This window comes from Pogona vitticeps, chromosome 7 (assembly GCF_051106095.1).
Source record: "Pogona vitticeps strain Pit_001003342236 chromosome 7, PviZW2.1, whole genome shotgun sequence".
Lineage (NCBI taxonomy): Eukaryota > Metazoa > Chordata > Lepidosauria > Squamata > Agamidae > Pogona > Pogona vitticeps.
The window spans coordinates 2,537,001-2,555,395 of NC_135789.1; the positions used below are offsets into that span (position 1 = coordinate 2,537,001).

Genomic DNA, 18,395 nt, shown 5'->3' on the forward strand with positions numbered 1-18,395 from the left:
TGGAGACTCCAACCTTCCTTCCGTCGCTAAACCCCCCTCCCCTCCCCTCATCCTTTTTTCTGATGCCAAAAGATGGAATATTTGTTTGAAATGAGAAACAGTTCTCAAATGAATTTGGAGAGTCAGGGAATTAATGTCACTTTTCTCCCCTGCGCCCCATGCCCATACTCTCGCAAGCTGATACACTCCTTTCCCAGCTTCCCTCCCCCCCTTTCAATTTCTGAAGCCTGCTGATTTGAATATTTATAAATATCAGTAAATTATTTATTGTAGCAATCTGCTGTGCCATTTTACCGATCGCCGTTAACACTTTAGGGTTTTTCTGCTTCTCTCTGACTCTCTCGTTCTCCTTCAGAGAGACGGTGGCTGAGGAATCATCCTGGGGGGCGGAGGTGGTGGTTGGGAACCCGAGCAAAGCATGGCGCCAATTATGGTGTGTTTTCAGGTGAACCTACTAAATGGCAGGAGGTAGGTGCAGGTTGCCCAGGAGTGTGGAAGGAACCTTTGGCAGCAGGCATTTTAGTGGGTGGTTAGAGATGGGTATTTAGGACTCCTACATAAAAAGATTAGGGAGAGCTTTCGGGTGAATCGTCAATGATGTTAACAGAGTCTTACTACACTTTACTGTAATACAAAATAGAAGTTTTTATGGAGTTAGGATTCTGTAAAAGCGTGGATTTTACAACAACTTAGGCATGGTTTGCATCTGTACGCTGATTTTGTGCAATTTCATCCCTGTTAGTCGTCTGCCGTGGTGGAAGGGGGGGAGGATCTGGGCAAGGAAATTGAAGTGCGCGCTCCCCCCCTGCAAAGCAAAAGAAGATCCTGAAAATCTTTCCCTCCCCACCAGCCCCTGGTTCCATTTTACCAGCCACCCACTCTTGAGGGGAACCTCTGTAGTCTTAAGGACTAGAAACCTTCTCATTAAAATATAAAGAAGAAAGCCAAACTGCTCAGAGGTTGAATGCTGTATGCCATGCAAAGTTCCATACACTGTGGAATATACAGATCCTTCCTGTTTTCCCATTTTTGGAAAAAAAAACCCTGTCCTCTGGGGATACAGATAGTCTCTCTCATCCCATTGGTCTCCTACAGGACAAAGGGGTTTCTGAGGTCCTGTGCCCCGGGCATAATTTATTCTCCCTCCCGGCCACCCACCCACCTCCCAACAGTAAAGGATCCCCGTGCTCCACCAGGGCCGAGACAGCTCGCTCTTTTGCTGGGAACTCACCAAGGTCAGCCGAAAGAGACAGCGTTCCACTAAGCCGAGGTCGTCTCTTGAGCTAAAAGCAATAAAATGTTTTATTGATAAACTGGAGCTCTCTGTGTGCGTGTGTGTGTGCGTGCGCATGTGTGTTGGGGAAGAAATAATAAAGTCCACCTCACTCCATTGCAGGCCAGATGTTTCTGCACAGTCATCTCTATCGGCACTCCCACCCCTAGAGTGGGCTCCTTTTTACCCCGTCCTGATGATGTAAAGTTGGGCCAAGTTTGCCAAGGAAATTCGACATTCAGAATCTCACTGGGCAGAATGGACTAAGGGTGGTGATGGTGGTATGTTTGGTAGTTTGGTATGAACCCCAACCGAGTAAGCCTTTGCAGGACCCGTTTCTGTAAGGCCAGCCTGTCTTCCGGCCGTGGTCCCCCAACCTTCCTTGGCTTCTCCCTGTCAGGGTCCCTGAGTGTCGGGGGGGGGGGGAGGAAGATGTGTTAACATCTGCACATCCCTGTTAAGGAATGCTCTGTGAATGAGGCTCATGTGTATAATTGGGGGGGGGCAGATTCTGGAACAGTTCTCAGGGGCTGTACCCCTTTACCGATGACTATCAAGTTCAAACTGGGGGTGACATGGGGATTTTATAGGAATCCCAGTCTCCCTACTTCTCCCTACTTATACAGGATTTTACCTGTACGTTTTAAACCTGTCTTGAGGTCTAGCAACGTGCTTGCACAGAAACAAAGATGCAGCCTGAAAAGCTGAGGACATTGGGATCCCAAACCTAGTGTCGCTGCATGAGGCAAGCAAGGCATCCACACTGCCTTGGCCGCAAGGCCACCCAGCAACTCATCCGAGCTCTCAGAATCCAGCGGAAAATCCAAGCCAGCCTGGATGGCTTTGGGTGCCTCTTGGTTTTCTAATGCATGAGATGTTATTCCTAGTAGGGGCCCCTTTTGGGCCCCTTACGCCCGTATCAAGGAGGGAGAGAGAGGAGCCCATTTCCAAACCCACACATGCGAGAAAGCTTTCTTCTTTGCTCTCCCCCGCCAGCCCACCGTTTCTTCCCTCGTTCGCCCCAAACAATGTTGTGAATAATTGATTGGATGAAACCCTCACAGCTCCTGGAAAGCTGGCACCGCGGCTTCCCTCCTGAGCCCAGCTAGTCAGCTGGGCTTAAAATTCTTCAATAAGAATGTGAAAGGTCCATCTGTTCGTTTTTCTGCACAGCCCTGTGAAGTGACAGTCCTCGGAAGCCTGCTCCTTTTCTCCACCCACAACCCCCGTCCCTAGATGGGGTAGCCTTGCGCTCTTCCAGAATGGAGGAACCCCCTTCCTCTAGTCCAGTCACCCCCTGCACGAGCTGTTGGCCCTCTTTAACCTACGTGTCACCCTTCTCTTGGACTCTGTTCGCACCTCCACCCTTCCAACTAAAATCTAGCTCTCCTTCACCATCCTCCCTCTCTTCCCGGCTTGCTTCCTTCCTCCGATCCTGTAGGAATCCCCTTTAAACAACAACAAGAACCGCACTAAAAAGTGTACCGGCAAAGATCGTCGCTCTTTCCCCTCGAGCAGGCGAGCCGAAGTCTAGCCGCCCGAGTACAGTGGCCTGAAGAATTTGGCTGAAGGCGGTTTGTAATCCGTGCTTTCAGTATATATCTGACACCTAGCAAAAGCCGGGTCCTGTGACCTGGATAAAGGATGGTGGGCTAAGCACATTTGTACATATTTGCTTAGTTTTGCATAATTTTGCATCTGCCGGATCCAGAGGAGGAGGAGGAAATGAGGCGGGCTGTTAAGACCTCAACACACGAGATGACCCCAGGCGGTTTACCCATATGCTTTCCAACCTCAGCCTGGAGACTGGTGAGGCTCTTGTTCCCCTCTAAAAGAGGTTGGGCAGTTCTCGGGGGTGGGTAGGTGGGTGTTTTTCTGTAAGGTAAAAGGTAACGGTTACAGGCTGGTCCCTTCAAGGCCCACCAAGAGGGCTCAGGCCGGAGCATCTGGCCCTCCTGCCCCCTGGCTCAGCGCCAACTTTTCAGGAGTATTATTTTCCCAGGAAGCACTCAGTGTAAATACAGCATGTGGGAGAGTCCGTCCTGGGCAGAGATGAAAAAGTCTCCATGACAGGCCCGGGTTATAAACGGCTTCCTTGGATTGATGCGAAATCAAAACATTTCTTTTGGGGAGGAGAAAAGGGCTGGGGATGTTTACTTAGCCTGGAATCCTTTGTGCCCGGCTGAATGGAGAACCCAGGCTGGGGTGGGGGTGGGGGTGGGGTGGGGGTGGGGTGGGGGAGTGGGGTGAGCTGAGCTGACATGGGGGGGGAAGGGGCAGAGGAGCCCTCCTCTTTTCCAGGTGGTGGAGTGGGATGATCGCTCTTCCGAGTGGGACAAAGGGGTGCAATTTTTTTCTGTTTCTTCCTCCATTTTTTAAAAAAGAAAATACCCTAAAATTCCCCTCAAAACTTTCTAATTAACCCCCTGATGCCTCACAACTGCCCAATGGGAAGCAGCCCAGTCAGCGTGAAACGGCCGGTTGTGAAGCACTTCCACGGGGCCCTTCCTAAGCCATTTCCCTTAGGATGGCTCCGTGTCTTGGCCGTTTGGCAGGAATGTTTCCTATACGCAAACAGGATTTGTTACCTTGTGACGAACCCAGTCTGTGCAACCACAATCCCTTACTGTTCCACTGTTGTCCCTTCTCCCTGTGTTTTCTTTCTTGCATCTCAGTTTCAGATTGCAAGTTCCTTATGATGAGGATCATTAAAATCTGCTGTGCAAAGAGCTGTGCTCGTGAATGGTGTTGTTGGGGTGTGCGCTCAAGCTGCCTCCAACGTGTGGTGACCCCACGAATGAGCGATCTCCAGCTTGTCCTCTCCTCAACAGCCCTGCCCGGCTTTTGCAAACTCAAGCCTGTGGCTTCCTTTAGGGAGTCAATCCATCTCGTGCTTGGTCTTCCTCTTTTCCTGCCGCCTTCACCTTTTCCAGCATTATTGTCTTTTCCAGAGAGTCTCATTAATGGCACTGTGTGCCCAAAAGGGCAGGGCTAGAAGCTGACCAAGGCCTCTGTTCCCAGAACAGCAGCTTCTAAAACGCCCTCCTGTTTCGGAGCTGTCAAGCAACAGGGTTGTGCATCGGAACATGACCCGGGCGGGCTGGGACCAGGTGGAGGGAAGGGGAAGGGCCTTTGCTGCTCTGTGGCCTCTTTGAAGTGCTTTGGCAGCTTCGCTGTCCGTTCTTTTTGCTTTGGACACATATTTATTGGCTCTTTGGGCCCTTTCTGCACGCCTTTCCCAGGGAGTGATGGGGAAGACGTTGCAGAAGGATGGACCGGGCCAGGACTGTGGTGGGCAGTGAGAGAGTGGCAGGAGAGAGATGAGAGGGAGAAGGGAAGAGACAGAAAAAAGTCATGCGTGCTGAGCCAAGAGGGTGTTGTCGGGGGGGGGGAAGGGGGGCTGATGGGAGATGACACTGTTACATAACAGTGTCATCTCCCACTGACACTGATGTTACCTGTCTGTCATGGGTTTGGAGGGAAAGTTCCATCCTATGGGGAGTGGAAGGCGGGACATCAGGAGGAGGGGCTGTACTGTATAAATATGTGATGCCTGTGTGGTGAAGAGTAGATGCTGAGACAGACTGTGAGACACTGGGAGGGACGAAGCAGCAGCTGGGGAAGAAGAAGCTGTTGTGGGAGTCTGTGTGTCTGACAGGGTACTACTGTGTGTCAGAGTACCAACCTGAAAGGTTCAGGGGTCTGTTGGTTAGCCAGAACTGATGGGTTCAGGGTCTGTGCTTTAAGTTAAAGGTTCTAGGTGAACCAAACTGTATGCTGGTGTGTGTGAAAATAAGCCACGTTACTTTATTTTATTCACCTGATTGCTTATTTTTCCCTGTGTGTATTTAAAATAAACCTTATTCTTTTTGTTGTTTAAAAATCCATCCCTGGTCTGTGTGACTTATTATAGGGAATGGTTGGTGGCAGCTTAGTAACTGTGTGATAGATCCCAGTAGGTCTGGGTTTGTCACATTGATTGGTGGCAGCGGTGGGATACGACTGGTCCAGTTGTCCAGTGGTCCAGCAAAGCCTTGGCAAGTGTGCCCAGAGCGAGGGGGGTCTAGTCAGGGACAGTTTGAGGCGCGTAGGTAATCTTCTAGGTGTACCTCACGGGGAGGTGCGCTAGTAGAAGAACGTGCCAACTGGGGAGACTTAGATTAAGGTGCTCTGAGGCAGCCTAGTTTTGGCGGGAAAAAGCTGAGGCAAAACCTGCGTAGCAACAGCGAGCTAGCTTGCCAGCTGAGAGGCCCATCAGAGGGGGGTAGGCTCTGACTCGATACTGTTGCAAATTTAGTGCTGAAGAACAGCAGCAATCTCTAGGGAGAGCTGGTTCTGAGGCAAAAAGGAAAAAAAGTGGTCGTTTTATTTTGAGGCTTGACTTTTTAAAGCAGCCTGTTCTGAGGGGGGGTATGCCCTTGACTCGAAGCCAAGTAACAGAAATGAGTGAAGTGAAAGACCCCCAGATTGACCAAGGTTCTGAGGATGAATTTGGCTCAGTGCAAGGTGACAGCACAGGAGAGCAGGACCCAGAACTCAGAAAATTGATCCTAGCCCAACAGCATGAACTGAGGGTGAGGGAAATGGAGGAAAGGTTAGAGAGAGCGAGAATGGAGAGGGAAGAAAGAATGGAGAGAGAGAGAATGGCGTTTGAATTAAGAAAACTGGAACTGATGAACCAGAACAATAATAACAATAGGGATTCTGAGGGAGGCCAATTGTCTAAGGCTGACCTGAAGAAATTCCCTGTGTATCACAAGGGAGATTGTCCTGAGGTGTTCTTTTCCTTAGTGGAAAGAGCGTTTGTGGACTTCTCAGTGAGGGAAACTGAGAAGATGACCATCATGCGGTCTTTAATCAGTGGTAGCCTGGCTGAGGTTTATGCCGAGATGCCTGAGGAACGGATGAAAGATTTTGCAGAGTTTAAAAAACTGGTGTTTGCAAGACATGGGATAAATGCAGAGCAGCTGAGACAAAGGTTCAGGTCCCTCACTAAAAAACCAGAACAAACTTTTACCCAAGTGGGGGCCCAATTGGTGAGGCTGCTTGAGAAATGGCTATCGCAGGAGGGAATAGAGACCTATGAGCAGCTTAAAGACTTGATAGCCCTGGAACAGTTCTATTCAGTCCTGCAGGGGGAATTGAAATTCCAGGTGAGGGAAAGGAAACCGAAATCTGTGGCAGCAGCCGCAGAGGTCGCAGATTTTATCTCCCAAATAAGAAAGCCCTTGGGTGAGGGGAAATCTGTAGGTAAACCCAAAGAAACCTACAGCAAGTACTCTCAGGGACCAGGGAAAAGCCAGCAAGGGGGAGGGGCCCATGGTGAAGGGAAGCCCTCAGACATGAAACCAAGACCTCAGATTTTGGAGGGAAAACCAAAGCAAGATGAGAGAGAATCAAAATACACTAGAAAAGGTTATTTCTGTCAGGGAAAGGGTCATCTAATCTCAGAGTGTGAGAAATTGAAGCAGCTAAAAGGAATGGTGCCTCAGAATTCTAGTGGGACCAAGCCAAAAGCTGTGTTCTGTGTCCAGAAAGAGCAAAGCTCATTGTCACTGAGGGAGCCTGTTGCCATGACTACTCAGTCTGGAACAGCTACCTCTGCTGATCAGGCTGAGGAAAATGGTCCTCTTATAGAGGTGAAGCGCTGCTTGCTGGTAAAAACAGATTCTCAGTTGTTTGAGACAGCAGGGGTGGACGTAGGAATACTTGACCGTCAGTATAGGGGGCTGCGGGACACTTGTTCCCAGGTAACCCTGTGCCATCCCGATATCATTCCCCGGGAGTTTATAATCCCAAATGAGAGCATAAAGGTAGCAGGTATTGAGGGGCAGGTAATCTCTCTGCCAGTAGCAGAGGTACCTGTCAACTTTCAAGGCTGGAGGGGAGATTGGCGGATAGCGATTTCATCTACTCTGCCAGCAGCCGTGCTCGTGGGAAATGACCTGGCTGAACATGTGAAAAGGGTGCTAGTGATTACACGCTCACAAGCCACCACGGGGACAGTTCAGGGGGGTAATGATGAGCCAGAGGCGGAAGCAGAGGGGAGTTCAGAAGCTGTGGTGGAAACCTTAACCACAGACAGCAGATTTGGACAGGAGCAAAAGGCAGACGCCACTCTCCAAAAGTGTTTTGAACAGGTGACTGACGCCCAGCTAACACCTGAAACCCCAGTGAGATTTCTGGAGAAAAAGGGGATTTTATATAGAGAAACCCTGAGGAACATCTCAAAAGGGGGAGATGGGATCAGAAGTCAGCTGGTGGTACCTGAAAAGTATCGCCCCATGATCTTACAAAGGGGTCACTCTGACATGTTTGCTGCACACTTAGGGGTGAAAGGGCCCCTTGATTTGATCAAACAAATTTGGGAGCAGGTCACCCAGGATGACCCACAAGACGTTGTGACTTACATAGACACCTTGATGAATGACCTAAAGCGAAATCTAGAGCTGGCAGCAGAAAACCTGCAAGCGCAGAAGGTCAAACAGAAAACATGGTATGACCGCAAAGCTAGAGAGAGGCACTTTGACCCAGGGGAGGAAGTGCTCTGGCTTAGGCCCTGCAGAGAGAATAAACTGCAGCTCAAATGGGCAGGACCATATAGGGTCATTTCCAAGATGTCAGACCTGAACTACCTAATAGAGCAGGAGGAGAACCAAGCAAGGAGGGTGGTTCATGTGAATGCCCTAAAACCCTACTACAGAGGGGAACAGAGGGTTTTATTCGCGATAAAAGCAGCTGAGAGTGAGGAAGCGGAATTACCCTTCTGGGAGGGTAGAGGGGAAGTAAAATACAACCCAGAGGAGGTAAAGATCAGTCCTGCACTCACCCAAGACCAGCAGCAAGAACTAAAAATGCTGCTTAGTAAGTATCAACAGGTGTTTTCCAACAAGCCGGGGATAGTGAAGGGAGTGATGCATCGGATCCACACAGGGGATGCACCCCCGCAGGCAGTATCCCCATACCGAGTAACGGGACCCTATAGGGACAAGGTGCGGAAGGAGCTGGACGAGATGCTTAGAGAGAACATAATCGTCCCCTCTTCTAGTCCTTGGTCCTCTCCGATAGTCCTTGTGGACAAGCCTGATGGGAGCATTAGGTTTTGTGTCGATTACAGGAAATTAAACCGTGTAACCACTCCTGATGCCTACCCAATGCCCAGGCTAGACAACCTGATTGAAACCATAGGGGGTTGTCGGTTCATCTCATCATTGGACCTGGTAAAGGGATATTGGCAATTAAGAATTGATCCCAGGGATCAAGAAAAGACTGCCTTTTGCAGCCCTTTTGGTCTCTATGAGTTTCGAGTCCTGAGCTTTGGTCTCAGAAATGCACCAGCCACATTCCAAAGGCTGATGGACCAGACCTTGGCAGGGCTCAGTGACTTTACAGTGGCCTACATTGACGACATAGGGATCTTCAGTAATACCTGGGAAGATCACCTGATACACCTGGAGTTAGTGCTGCAGAGGTTAAGTGCAGCAGGGCTAACAGTAAAGGCCAGCAAGTGTCAGCTGGGTAGCCCAGAAATAAAATACTTGGGTCACATGGTAGGGGGAGGAATGATAAAACCCCTGGAGGCCAAAATAGAAGCTGTTCGTGATTGGCCTAGACCCAACACCAAGAAAAAAGTCAAATCATTTCTTGGGTTGGTGGGCTACTACAGAAAGTTCATCCCGAGGTTTAGCGAGATTGCGGCTCCGCTGACCGATCTGACGAGGAAGAAGGCTGATGACCGCATCCCGTGGACCAGCGACTGTGAGGCGGCGTTCCAGAGGTTGAAGGAGGCGTTAATCAACTATCCTGTCCTGCGTGCTCCAGACTTCGACCGGGAGTTCATCATCTACACCGATGCGTCTAACAGCGGGGTAGGAGCAGTTCTGTGCCAAGAGGATGAGAATGGTGACCAGCATCCAGTGTCCTACCTGAGTAGGAAACTTCAAAAAGGTGAGAGACATTTGGCAACCGTGGAGAAGGAGTGTTTGGCCATAGTCTACGCGATCCAGAAGGCCAAGCCTTACATCTGGGGAAGACATTTTGTTCTGTGTACTGACCATTCACCATTGCAATGGTTAAAGACAATGAAAACCCACAATAGCAAACTTATGAGGTGGGCTTTGAACTTACAGGACTATGACTTTGAAGTGAAGGTGGTCAGAGGGTCAGTGAACTGTGTTGCTGACGCCTTATCAAGAAGACCTGAAGACTGAAGACGGCGAAAGAACATGGACTATATGTATATAATGAAAACAAAAAGTTAAAATGTACCTGGTTTTAAATTGGTTTGTATTAATAAAGGTAAATTGATGTAATGTATATGGTAAATGTTTAAATGCCTATTTGAAATGTTTAACTTAGAATGTAAGTAAGTATAATATGGTAGGTATAATTGGTGTTGTGTGTTTTATACAGGTTGTTTTTTTGGGAAAAAGCACCTTAGCTTTCCCCCTACAAAACAACTTATAAAGAGGGGAGGTGTTACATAACAGCACTGATGTTACCTGTCTGTCATGGGTTTGGAGGGAAAGTTCCATCCTATGGGGAGTGGAAGGCGGGACATCAGGAGGAGGGGCTGTACTGTATAAATATGTGATGCCTGTGTGGTGAAGGGAGATGCTGAGACAAACTGTGAGACACTGGGTTGGGACGAAGCAGCAGCTGGGAAGAAGAAGCTGTTGTGGGAGTCTGTGTGTCTGACAGGGTACTACTGTGGGTCAGAGTACCAACCTGAAAGGTTCAGGGGTCTGTTGGTTAGCCAGAACTGATGGGTTCAGGGTCTGTGCTTGAAGTTAAAGGTTCTAGGTGAACCAAACTGTATGCTTGTGTGTGTGAGAATAAGCCACGTTACTTTATTTTATTCACCTGATTGTTTTATTTACCCTGTTTGTATTTAAAATAAACTTTATTCTTTTTGTTGTTTAAAAATCCATCCCTGGTCTGTGTGACTTATTATAGGGAATGGTTGGTGGCAGCTTAGTGTAACTGTGTGACATATCCCAGTAGACTGGACAACTGGACCAGTCGTATCCCACACGCTGGACACCAATCATGCTGTTGGGCTAGGATCAATTTTCTGAGTTCTGGGTCCTGCTCTCCTGTGCTGTCACCTTGCACTGAGCCAAATTCATCCTCAGAACCTTGGTCAATCTGGGGGTCTTTCACTTCACTCATTTCTGTTACTTGGCTTCGAGTCAAGGGCATACCCCCCCTCAGAACAGGCTGCTTTAAAAAGTCAAGCCTCAAAATAAAACGACCACTTTTTTTCCTTTTTGCCTCAGAACCAGCTCTCCCTAGAGATTGCTGCTGTTCTTCAGCACTAAATTTGCAACAGTATCGAGTCAGAGCCTACCCCCCTCTGATGGGCCTCTCAGCTGGCAAGCTAGCTCGCTGTTGCTACGCAGGTTTTGCCTCAGCTTTTTCCCGCCAAAACTAGGCTGCCTCAGAGCACCTTAATCTAAGTCTCCCCAGTTGGCACGTTCTTCTACTAGCGCACCTCCCCGTGAGGTACACCTAGAAGATTACCTACGCGCCTCAAACTGTCCCTGACTAGACCCCCCTCGCTCTGGGCACACTTGCCAAGGCTTTGCTGGACCACTGGACAACTGGACCAGTCGTATCCCACACGCTGGACACCAATCAATGTGACAAACCCAGACCTACTGGGATCTATCACACAGTTACTAAGCTGCCACCAACCATTCCCTATAATAAGTCACACAGACCAGGGATGGATTTTTAAACAACAAAAAGAATAAAGTTTATTTTAAATACAAACAGGGTAAATAAAACAATCAGGTGAATAAAATAAAGTAACGTGGCTTATTCTCACACACACAAGCATACAGTTTGGTTCACCTAGAACCTTTAACTTCAAGCACAGACCCTGAACCCATCAGTTCTGGCTAACCAACAGACCCCTGAACCTTTCAGGTTGGTACTCTGACCCACAGTAGTACCCTGTCAGACACACAGACTCCCACAACAGCTTCTTCTTCCCAGCTGCTGCTTCGTCCCAACCCAGTGTCTCACAGTTTGTCTCAGCATCTCCCTTCACCACACAGGCATCACATATTTATACAGTACAGCCCCTCCTCCTGATGTCCCGCCTTCCACTCCCCATAGGATGGAACTTTCCCTCCAAACCCATGACAGACAGGTAACATCAGTGCTGTTATGTAACAGACACATCCTCCCCTCCAGTTATTTGGCTGGTGAAGGAAGACCTGGCCTGCAGAAGAGATCCGTGTGGACCTGGGGGGGGGGGAATTTAGCGGTGGTGGTGGGAGCAACTCTCCCCTTGCTGAATCATCAGTGGCCTGCCGGGTTGCCTCTGAGGGCGCTGTCCGAAGCGATTTTGTCACTGAGCTTTTCCAGGCCGCTCCCTCCAAAGCGTGTGGTTGCGCGCACACACACACACACACACACACACGCACACACACACACACACACACACACACACACACACACACACCATTTTAAAGGGGTCCCTGAGTTCTCAAGCTGACCTGGCTGGTGGGCTGGGTTCAGAGGGGCCGCCCCACCTGCCTTGACCCCGCTTGACCCCCTTCCCAGACGGCCTGCCTGCCGTAGGGGCTGGAGTGTGGTGGAGGGCAGGGCTTGTCCCTGAGTTTAAAAGGCTTGCCTGAGATTTCTAGATTTGCTTGGGCCAAGGAAGTGTGATGATGAAACCACGACCTGGATTCCCCCCTGAGAAAATATTATACAAGCAGATGGGAGCGTGAGCAGGCGAGCGTGTGTGTGTGTGCGCGCGCGCAGCACCTCGATGGGCTTGGGTGTGTCCAGGGTGTGCTGCTTCCCTGAGAACATGGGTGGGTGTGTAAATAACACAGGTGTGTGAGCTGTATGTTGTGTTTGTTTTGCTGCTATCTGGGAATCGTGTACTTGTAGGTGAGAAGAACAAAGTACAGTAAAGCGAGGGCTTTGTTTTGATGTGGATTTCAGGCCTCCCACTTAGAGCAGGGAGGTTTGATCCTGCTCCCTGCCGCTTTGAAGAACGGGCAGGCCTGCCTTCCCCCTTCCCTCCGGTCAGCTTTTGCCTTGCGTCTCCCCAAATGCTGCAGTCATTGGGCCCAGCATGTCGCCTCTCTTCCTCTCTACAAGAGAAATTAATGCTTGGATTCAGGGCCAGAGGAATAAACGCAAGACACAGAGAGAGAGAGACGGAGAGAGGCATTTTTACAGATGGTCCTGGAGCAAGAAAAAGGCAACTTTTCTCTAGCTGAAGAAGCACTTTCTAAAGCCTTGTGCAAGTGACTCGGGATCTGAGCAGTGCCTGCTTAGGCCTAAACATAAAATATCCATACATGCACATTTGTGCCATTCCCGAAGGCTGTTGCGGTTCACAACCGAAGAGGGTTTCGGTGTGCTCCTCTGTTTGCTGGGGATAGGAAAACGACCGAGCGAGGGTTGCCACTTTGCCGACGGCGTTCATTGGCCAGGCATCCTGGGGTCCCTTGGTTTCTTTGCCGCTGCCGGAGAGCGTGCCCAAAGCTGTCAGCCACTAATGCAAAGCAGCCGCGTTCTGGCGGTCGGACAGGGAGTCTAAAGTTTCAGGCTGTTTGCGTTCGGCTGTCATATTAGAGGATTAGGGGGTGTCGCTGTTGCTCCTGGATGCACCCGGGGGTGGGGGGTCTGATAGATAGCAATCTGTTACTGTTTTCCAAACCGGAGAGATCTGGCAGGGCTGGGAGGGAAGAAGTACTATGAGGAGCCCTAATGGGGAGGGGACATGGTTGGTCAGCAGCATCTGTATGAGTCATGTGATTCAGACCTTGGAAGTTACTTTTTTAGTTACTTTTTGAACTCTTGCTTCTGCCAAATCCTAGTGGTTGTGGTGCCTGAGATATTCTGGGGGATGTAGTTTAAAAAATAATCTTTGACGTAGAGTCAGAGGAGAGTTGCTCTCAGAGGAATTCTTTAAGACATTTTTTTTTTCTCATCCAGATTTCAGCCTGAAATTCTTTCTACCCTGCCTGTGGGAAAATAATGTGCCAATATTGGAAAATTATTCAAAAATAAAAATCAGTGGAATAGCACTTCCCAACACAGAGAGCAATGTGGTTGATGCCCATGTTCACTGCCTGATTTGAGCCGAGTCATAAGCTCCTGGCCATAGATACTACCTCACAGGGTTGTTGTAGACATAATTGGAATAATGCACCCCTGAACTCTTGGGTGAGAATTCAGGGGACAAATAAACAATGTCATCCTGACACAGCTTTGGCCCTATGAATTAGCCCTGGGTTGAAGCAGATTGCAGTAAAAGCTGTTTGGTGTATGTAGAGTTTGTATCTCTTATTAAGTAATATCCTCCTAATACACATTTCTCTCTCTCTCTCTCTCTCTCTCTCTTTCTCCGCTTCATGCACTTTCCCCAGCTGAAAGAACTATATGCACTGACGCAACCTCAGGAAACCCCAAGATGGCTGCCAAGCGCAAAGGTGGCCTGAAGCTAAATGCCATCTGTGCCAAGCTCAGCCGTCAGGTGGTGGTTGACCACAAGGGGCCCAAGCAGGGACACCCCGACAAGGCTATCCTGGGGCGGGAAAACACGGGCGGGGGCCTCGCCGCCCCGCCCGGGGCGAAGGAGTCCGGGCCGGAGTTTCCCGAAGCGGTCAACCGCGTGCAGAAGATTGAAGAGGACAAGCGGAGGGAGGTGATCGAAAAGTGGGTGAACGGAGAGTACAGCGAGGACTCCCTCCTGGGCCGCCTCGAGATCAAGGAAGCGAAGGCCACCGAGGGGGCCGAGGGCCCCCCCGAGGGCGTCTACATGGTGCAGCCCAAGGGGTGCAGCGACGAGGAGGACAACGGGGAGGAAGCCGAGCCCTTGAAGGGCTCCCAAGACGGGAGCTTCCTGGATGACCGGGATTCGGACGGGCCGGCCTCGAAAGATGAAAGCTTCCGGGCCCCGGGCAGCGAAGCGGGCTCCAAGCTAAGCGGAGGAGCTACCTCAGGTAAGTCCATCTGCTGTGGCTTTGCAGCTCTGTTAGTTTTCAGGGGGTGAGTCCCAGTTGTGGGACTGAATGGATAGCGGTGGCTCCAGCATGACTCATGGAAAGGAGGAATCAATTTCTTCTCTCATCATTTCCGGTCAGTCACCCTCGGAGGGTCCAGGCAGCCTCGTTTGAGAGGTGTCTCGGCCACACGGATGTGCAGCTCAGTGAGAGAGATACAGCTGCATAGACACTTCTCTGTGTGTGTGTGTGTGTGTGTGTGTTTGTGTGTGTGTGTGTTTGTGTCTGTTTTGGACTCACAGTGTTCTGGGCCGGCGAGAGTCGCATGAATGGGTTGGACTTCCCAGTCCCTTCCAACAGACAAGGCATTCGACAAAACCCATAGGATGCCGGCTTGGCCCCCTAGATTCCACCCTGTAGGGTGTCATGTTGTAGAACAAACTCCATCAGGAATTGCTAAGCATGTGACTGAGACATTGCAATGCCATTAAAACGGTCAATGATGCCCTGGACATATATAATAAATGAGAACAATCCCTATATATTATTTAGGAGATGAAAATAGCAATGGATAAATATATGTTATTTGAAATCATTTAAAGCACAAATTGCAACAACTGAACAGTGCAACGGAACCATCGCTTACAAAAAACAAGGTCAAAATAATAAGTGGAAACAATTGGTAGTATAGATTGCTTTAAAAGCAAGTAAAAAATCATCAAATATGTGATGCTGGAGCTTAAATGCCATCTCCAAAAATTATATTCATTCTTTCCTTCCTGTCTCATCCTGTCTTTCTCTTGTTTTCTTTTCCATGTATCCATTGCAAATTTGTTTACCAAGATGTCTAACATGTTATTACTGTACATTAGAAAAACACGCGGGCTTAGCATACGCATGCCCATGTGTGTTTGCACACGGGTATTCGGGCACTGCTGCTCCTTCCGCTGCCTTCAGCCATCGTATCAGACCCACCGGCTCAACAGACACTCACCCACACCCACACGCCCTCTCTCATATTCTGCTCTGCCGTTCTTGCTCTTGAAGGCAAGAGGGAGCAGGAGAGCGAGTGACCTGGTGTGAGGCCGGGTGGAGAGAATCGCCGCCACCGCTGCCGAAGAGGCACGTGGGAGCGGGCTTCGTTCTCTGCCTTCTCCCCCCCCCCCCGGAGGAATTTGGCAAACCCGGCTCTGTGACAAGCAGCGGCGGCTCCCCCTGCGGCACCTCGGTGCGGCTCGGGATCCCGCCTGCCCTGGCCTTGCCAAAGCAAACTCATTAGAACAGAGGAGGCATTTCCCCCTGTCTCTTCCCTCCTTTTTCCTCCTTTCTGTTCTTTTCTTGCCATGTTTTCTTTTTCATGCCTTCCGTCAGTCCTTTCTTATCTTGGCAGCTGTCTCCTTAATTTCCACTTTTTCTTGTAGTTTGAGGATGTTCTTTTGGTCTCTCTCTCTCTCTCACATACACATGTGCATGCATGTGTACAAGGAGAACAGTTGTAGATTACGTTATATTGTACTTGGGAAACAAGAAGGTGAATTTTTAAAAAAGTTCCTGAATGTGCAGTCACATCAAGCAAATCTGTGGGACGCAGTGGGTAAGATCCATTCCCACACTGCTGGGTCCCACCAAGGTGTGGGTCTTCTGAGGGCAGTTCCATTGCAGATCTGATGTGGGAATTAACCTGGAGCATTCTCATGACTGCAAAGAATCCCAGCTGCAATGTTTGCAATGCAGAGAGAACTAAAATATTACACTGGGACTTTACAAAGGCAAGGGGGATGAAGAATTTGGAAACTCTTCTGGGAAGCCTGTGCAGGGAGGAAATTGAGGGTGGGATTAAATTTGGGGCTCTGTCTCTCTGAGCAACGAGTAAATAAGAAGTATTTTAGGGAGCTTCCAAAAGAAAAAGAACGGTTTATAACATATTTGTCCTTAGAAAAGGACAATTCGGGATCCAGTTCAGCTTCAGGGATCCTGGCTGAGGTTCTCCCTTTTCTTCTCGCCCTGCTTCTTTCCACCCCCTGGGAGAAGTGAATCTTGAAATAAAGCCTTAACTCCCCTTCAGGTTTAATAACTTTCTTTGACACTTTGCCCTCTTTCCCACATCTCCGGCAAGCCCCTCCCGGTCTCACCGAGCCGTCAACATTTTTCCCTTTTGTGTGTGTGGGTCCAGCCTCCCCTCCCCTCTGCGCTCCCCATTAATAACACCACCGAAACTCATCTCCGCTCATCTGCCCCCTTCCCTCTTCTCCAGCCTTCCCGAGTTCAGTGGCAACGCACATAATTATGCATATAAGATATAAACAGAGCTGTTTAATTATCCTTCGCCACATCAGTGACAGAGTAATTAACAAACATTGCAAGATCAATGAGGAAAAGTGTGACCTTCAGTTTTCTTTGATAGGAAAAGCCCTTGTCTGTCGCCAGCGCAAGGTGATGGAGCTTGGACATGCTCAAGTTTTATTTTAATTTCCCTTCCCCTGGGCATCACCTTCTTTCCCGGCTCCCAATTTTTTTTATCGGCATGTCTGCGGGTACCCCCAAGAGAATACTCTTATGGGAAATGGGGGGGGGGCGCCAAAGGGAGCGCAGAGAGGACAGCCGTCCTGTAGAGAGTTAAAGAGTACCATATGGCTCTGCTGATTTCTGCATTGCGCTGCCTTCCCCGAGTCAAAACTGGTCCCCATTCTAAAAGGGAGGGATGGCCCATGACACAGGAAGGGAAATTCAGAGGGGCTGAATGGATCGGGAGAGGGTAGCTCTGAGGGCAGAAAAGGGAACCTTCCCTTCCTCCACCACCCTTCTTCCCCCCCCCCCTTAGGATGCTGTCTTCCATAGGAGGGCCTAGAACAACTCAGGACCACACCCCCGTGAACTCAGGATCAGGAAGATGTAGGCAAAGACAGTGGGACTGTTCAGTGATAGGTAGTGATCCAGAAGGGCCAGCCTTAGGTTTTCCAAACAGCACCCAAAGCAGGCAGTCCTGAAATAGTGACATGAATAGGTGGTCGTAAATTATCTTGGATTTTTGATGCCTGGTTGATTATTTGATTGGTTGTTGTATCTGCTTGTTCACCTCATGTCCAGCCCTTTCCTCCAAGATGTCCACCCAGCTAGTTAAGACTAAAGACTGGATTTAATTCAGTGGATCCGCCACCCATCTGGAAGCGAGACCCTTGTCAAGCTTGCCATCTGTAAGACTGGCTGGGTGTTAGCAGGGAAAGGGTTAGGCTTGGAGCAGGACACACAAATTAATGTCTTGGGAAATGGAGCAGGTTGAGGGCCAGCAGAGATGGGGAAGGGAGATAAACAAGTGAGACCCAAGACCCTGGGGGAAAGGGACCCTTCGGAGACCTCGATCCATAGCGTGACTGAACTGTCTTTTCGCTGCTTTGTCATCGTTTATGCCCTTGGTGGGAATCCCACGTTGGGCTCAGGTTTGTTGTAGAAACGTGGCGTCCCAATATCAAGTAGGGATGGCGGGTTGCTTCTTGCTACCACTTCAGGGTAGCTGGGCCCAGATCTGAGCTGAATGACCCCCCTTGTATGGGAAAAGCAGGGCAGAAGAATATATATATATATATATACTGTATGTTGTTCCCTTCCTCCCAGGCAGAGGGGTTGATCAGAACATCTCCCTCCCCCCTTGCTCCACAGTTGCTCTAGCATCTTCTGGGGTGCCTTCTACCTTCCAGACACATAATGGATTGCTCCATTTTCCCCTCTCTCTTTCTCTCTCTTCCCCTTCCTTGGACCCTGAGACGGGTTTCATTGCTACAGTATTTCATTTGGCTGTTTGGTTTCTTTCAGTTTGGGAGGCGCTTTGCCCTTGTTTCCCAGTTTGTCAGCTGAAAGAAGGCGAATTGGTGCCGCGTATCGATGGCTCTGGATAATAGCGGGGCGGGGTGGGGGAACCTCTGCCACATTTTTGCCATGGTGGGAACGATGTACACCTCTGAGGAATTTTTAAAAAACACCATCATCCAGATCAGGGAGATCCGATGTGCTTCCAGACGGCTCCCATAAGGAAACAGACTCCTCCTTTCCATGTTATTTTCCCTTAGTGGGGAACATGTTCAGAGCCCCCAGCTTCTCAGCTGGGAGCTGTTTTGAGGAGCGACGATGGATTCTGTCCGTGACCGAGACTG

At 49.6% G+C, this 18,395-nt stretch overlaps 1 protein-coding gene and 1 long non-coding RNA gene across 8 annotated transcripts in view; one reads left to right on the forward strand and one right to left on the reverse strand.

Moving 5' to 3' along the window:
* CASZ1 (castor zinc finger 1) overlaps positions 1–18,395 on the forward strand; it is a 108,244-nt gene that overhangs the window by 43,503 nt on the left and 46,346 nt on the right. For all 6 annotated transcript variants that reach the window (XM_078379212.1, XM_072977541.2, XM_072977540.2 and 3 more), the window contains exon 2: positions 13,672–14,247. In XM_078379212.1, the coding sequence (XP_078235338.1) occupies positions 13,672–14,247 (576 nt within the window). The remainder of the gene's footprint in view (positions 1–13,671; positions 14,248–18,395) is intronic.
* Positions 235–3,230, reverse strand: LOC140701623 (uncharacterized). Of its 2 annotated transcripts, XR_013537984.1 has the most exons (3): positions 2,759–2,896; positions 1,232–1,283; positions 235–805 (listed from the first exon to the last, which is right to left on the reverse strand). It is a non-coding gene; the product is annotated as an uncharacterized LOC140701623 (long non-coding RNA). The 2 variants fall into 2 exon arrangements; XR_012080528.2 differs by having other exon boundaries at positions 1,232–3,230.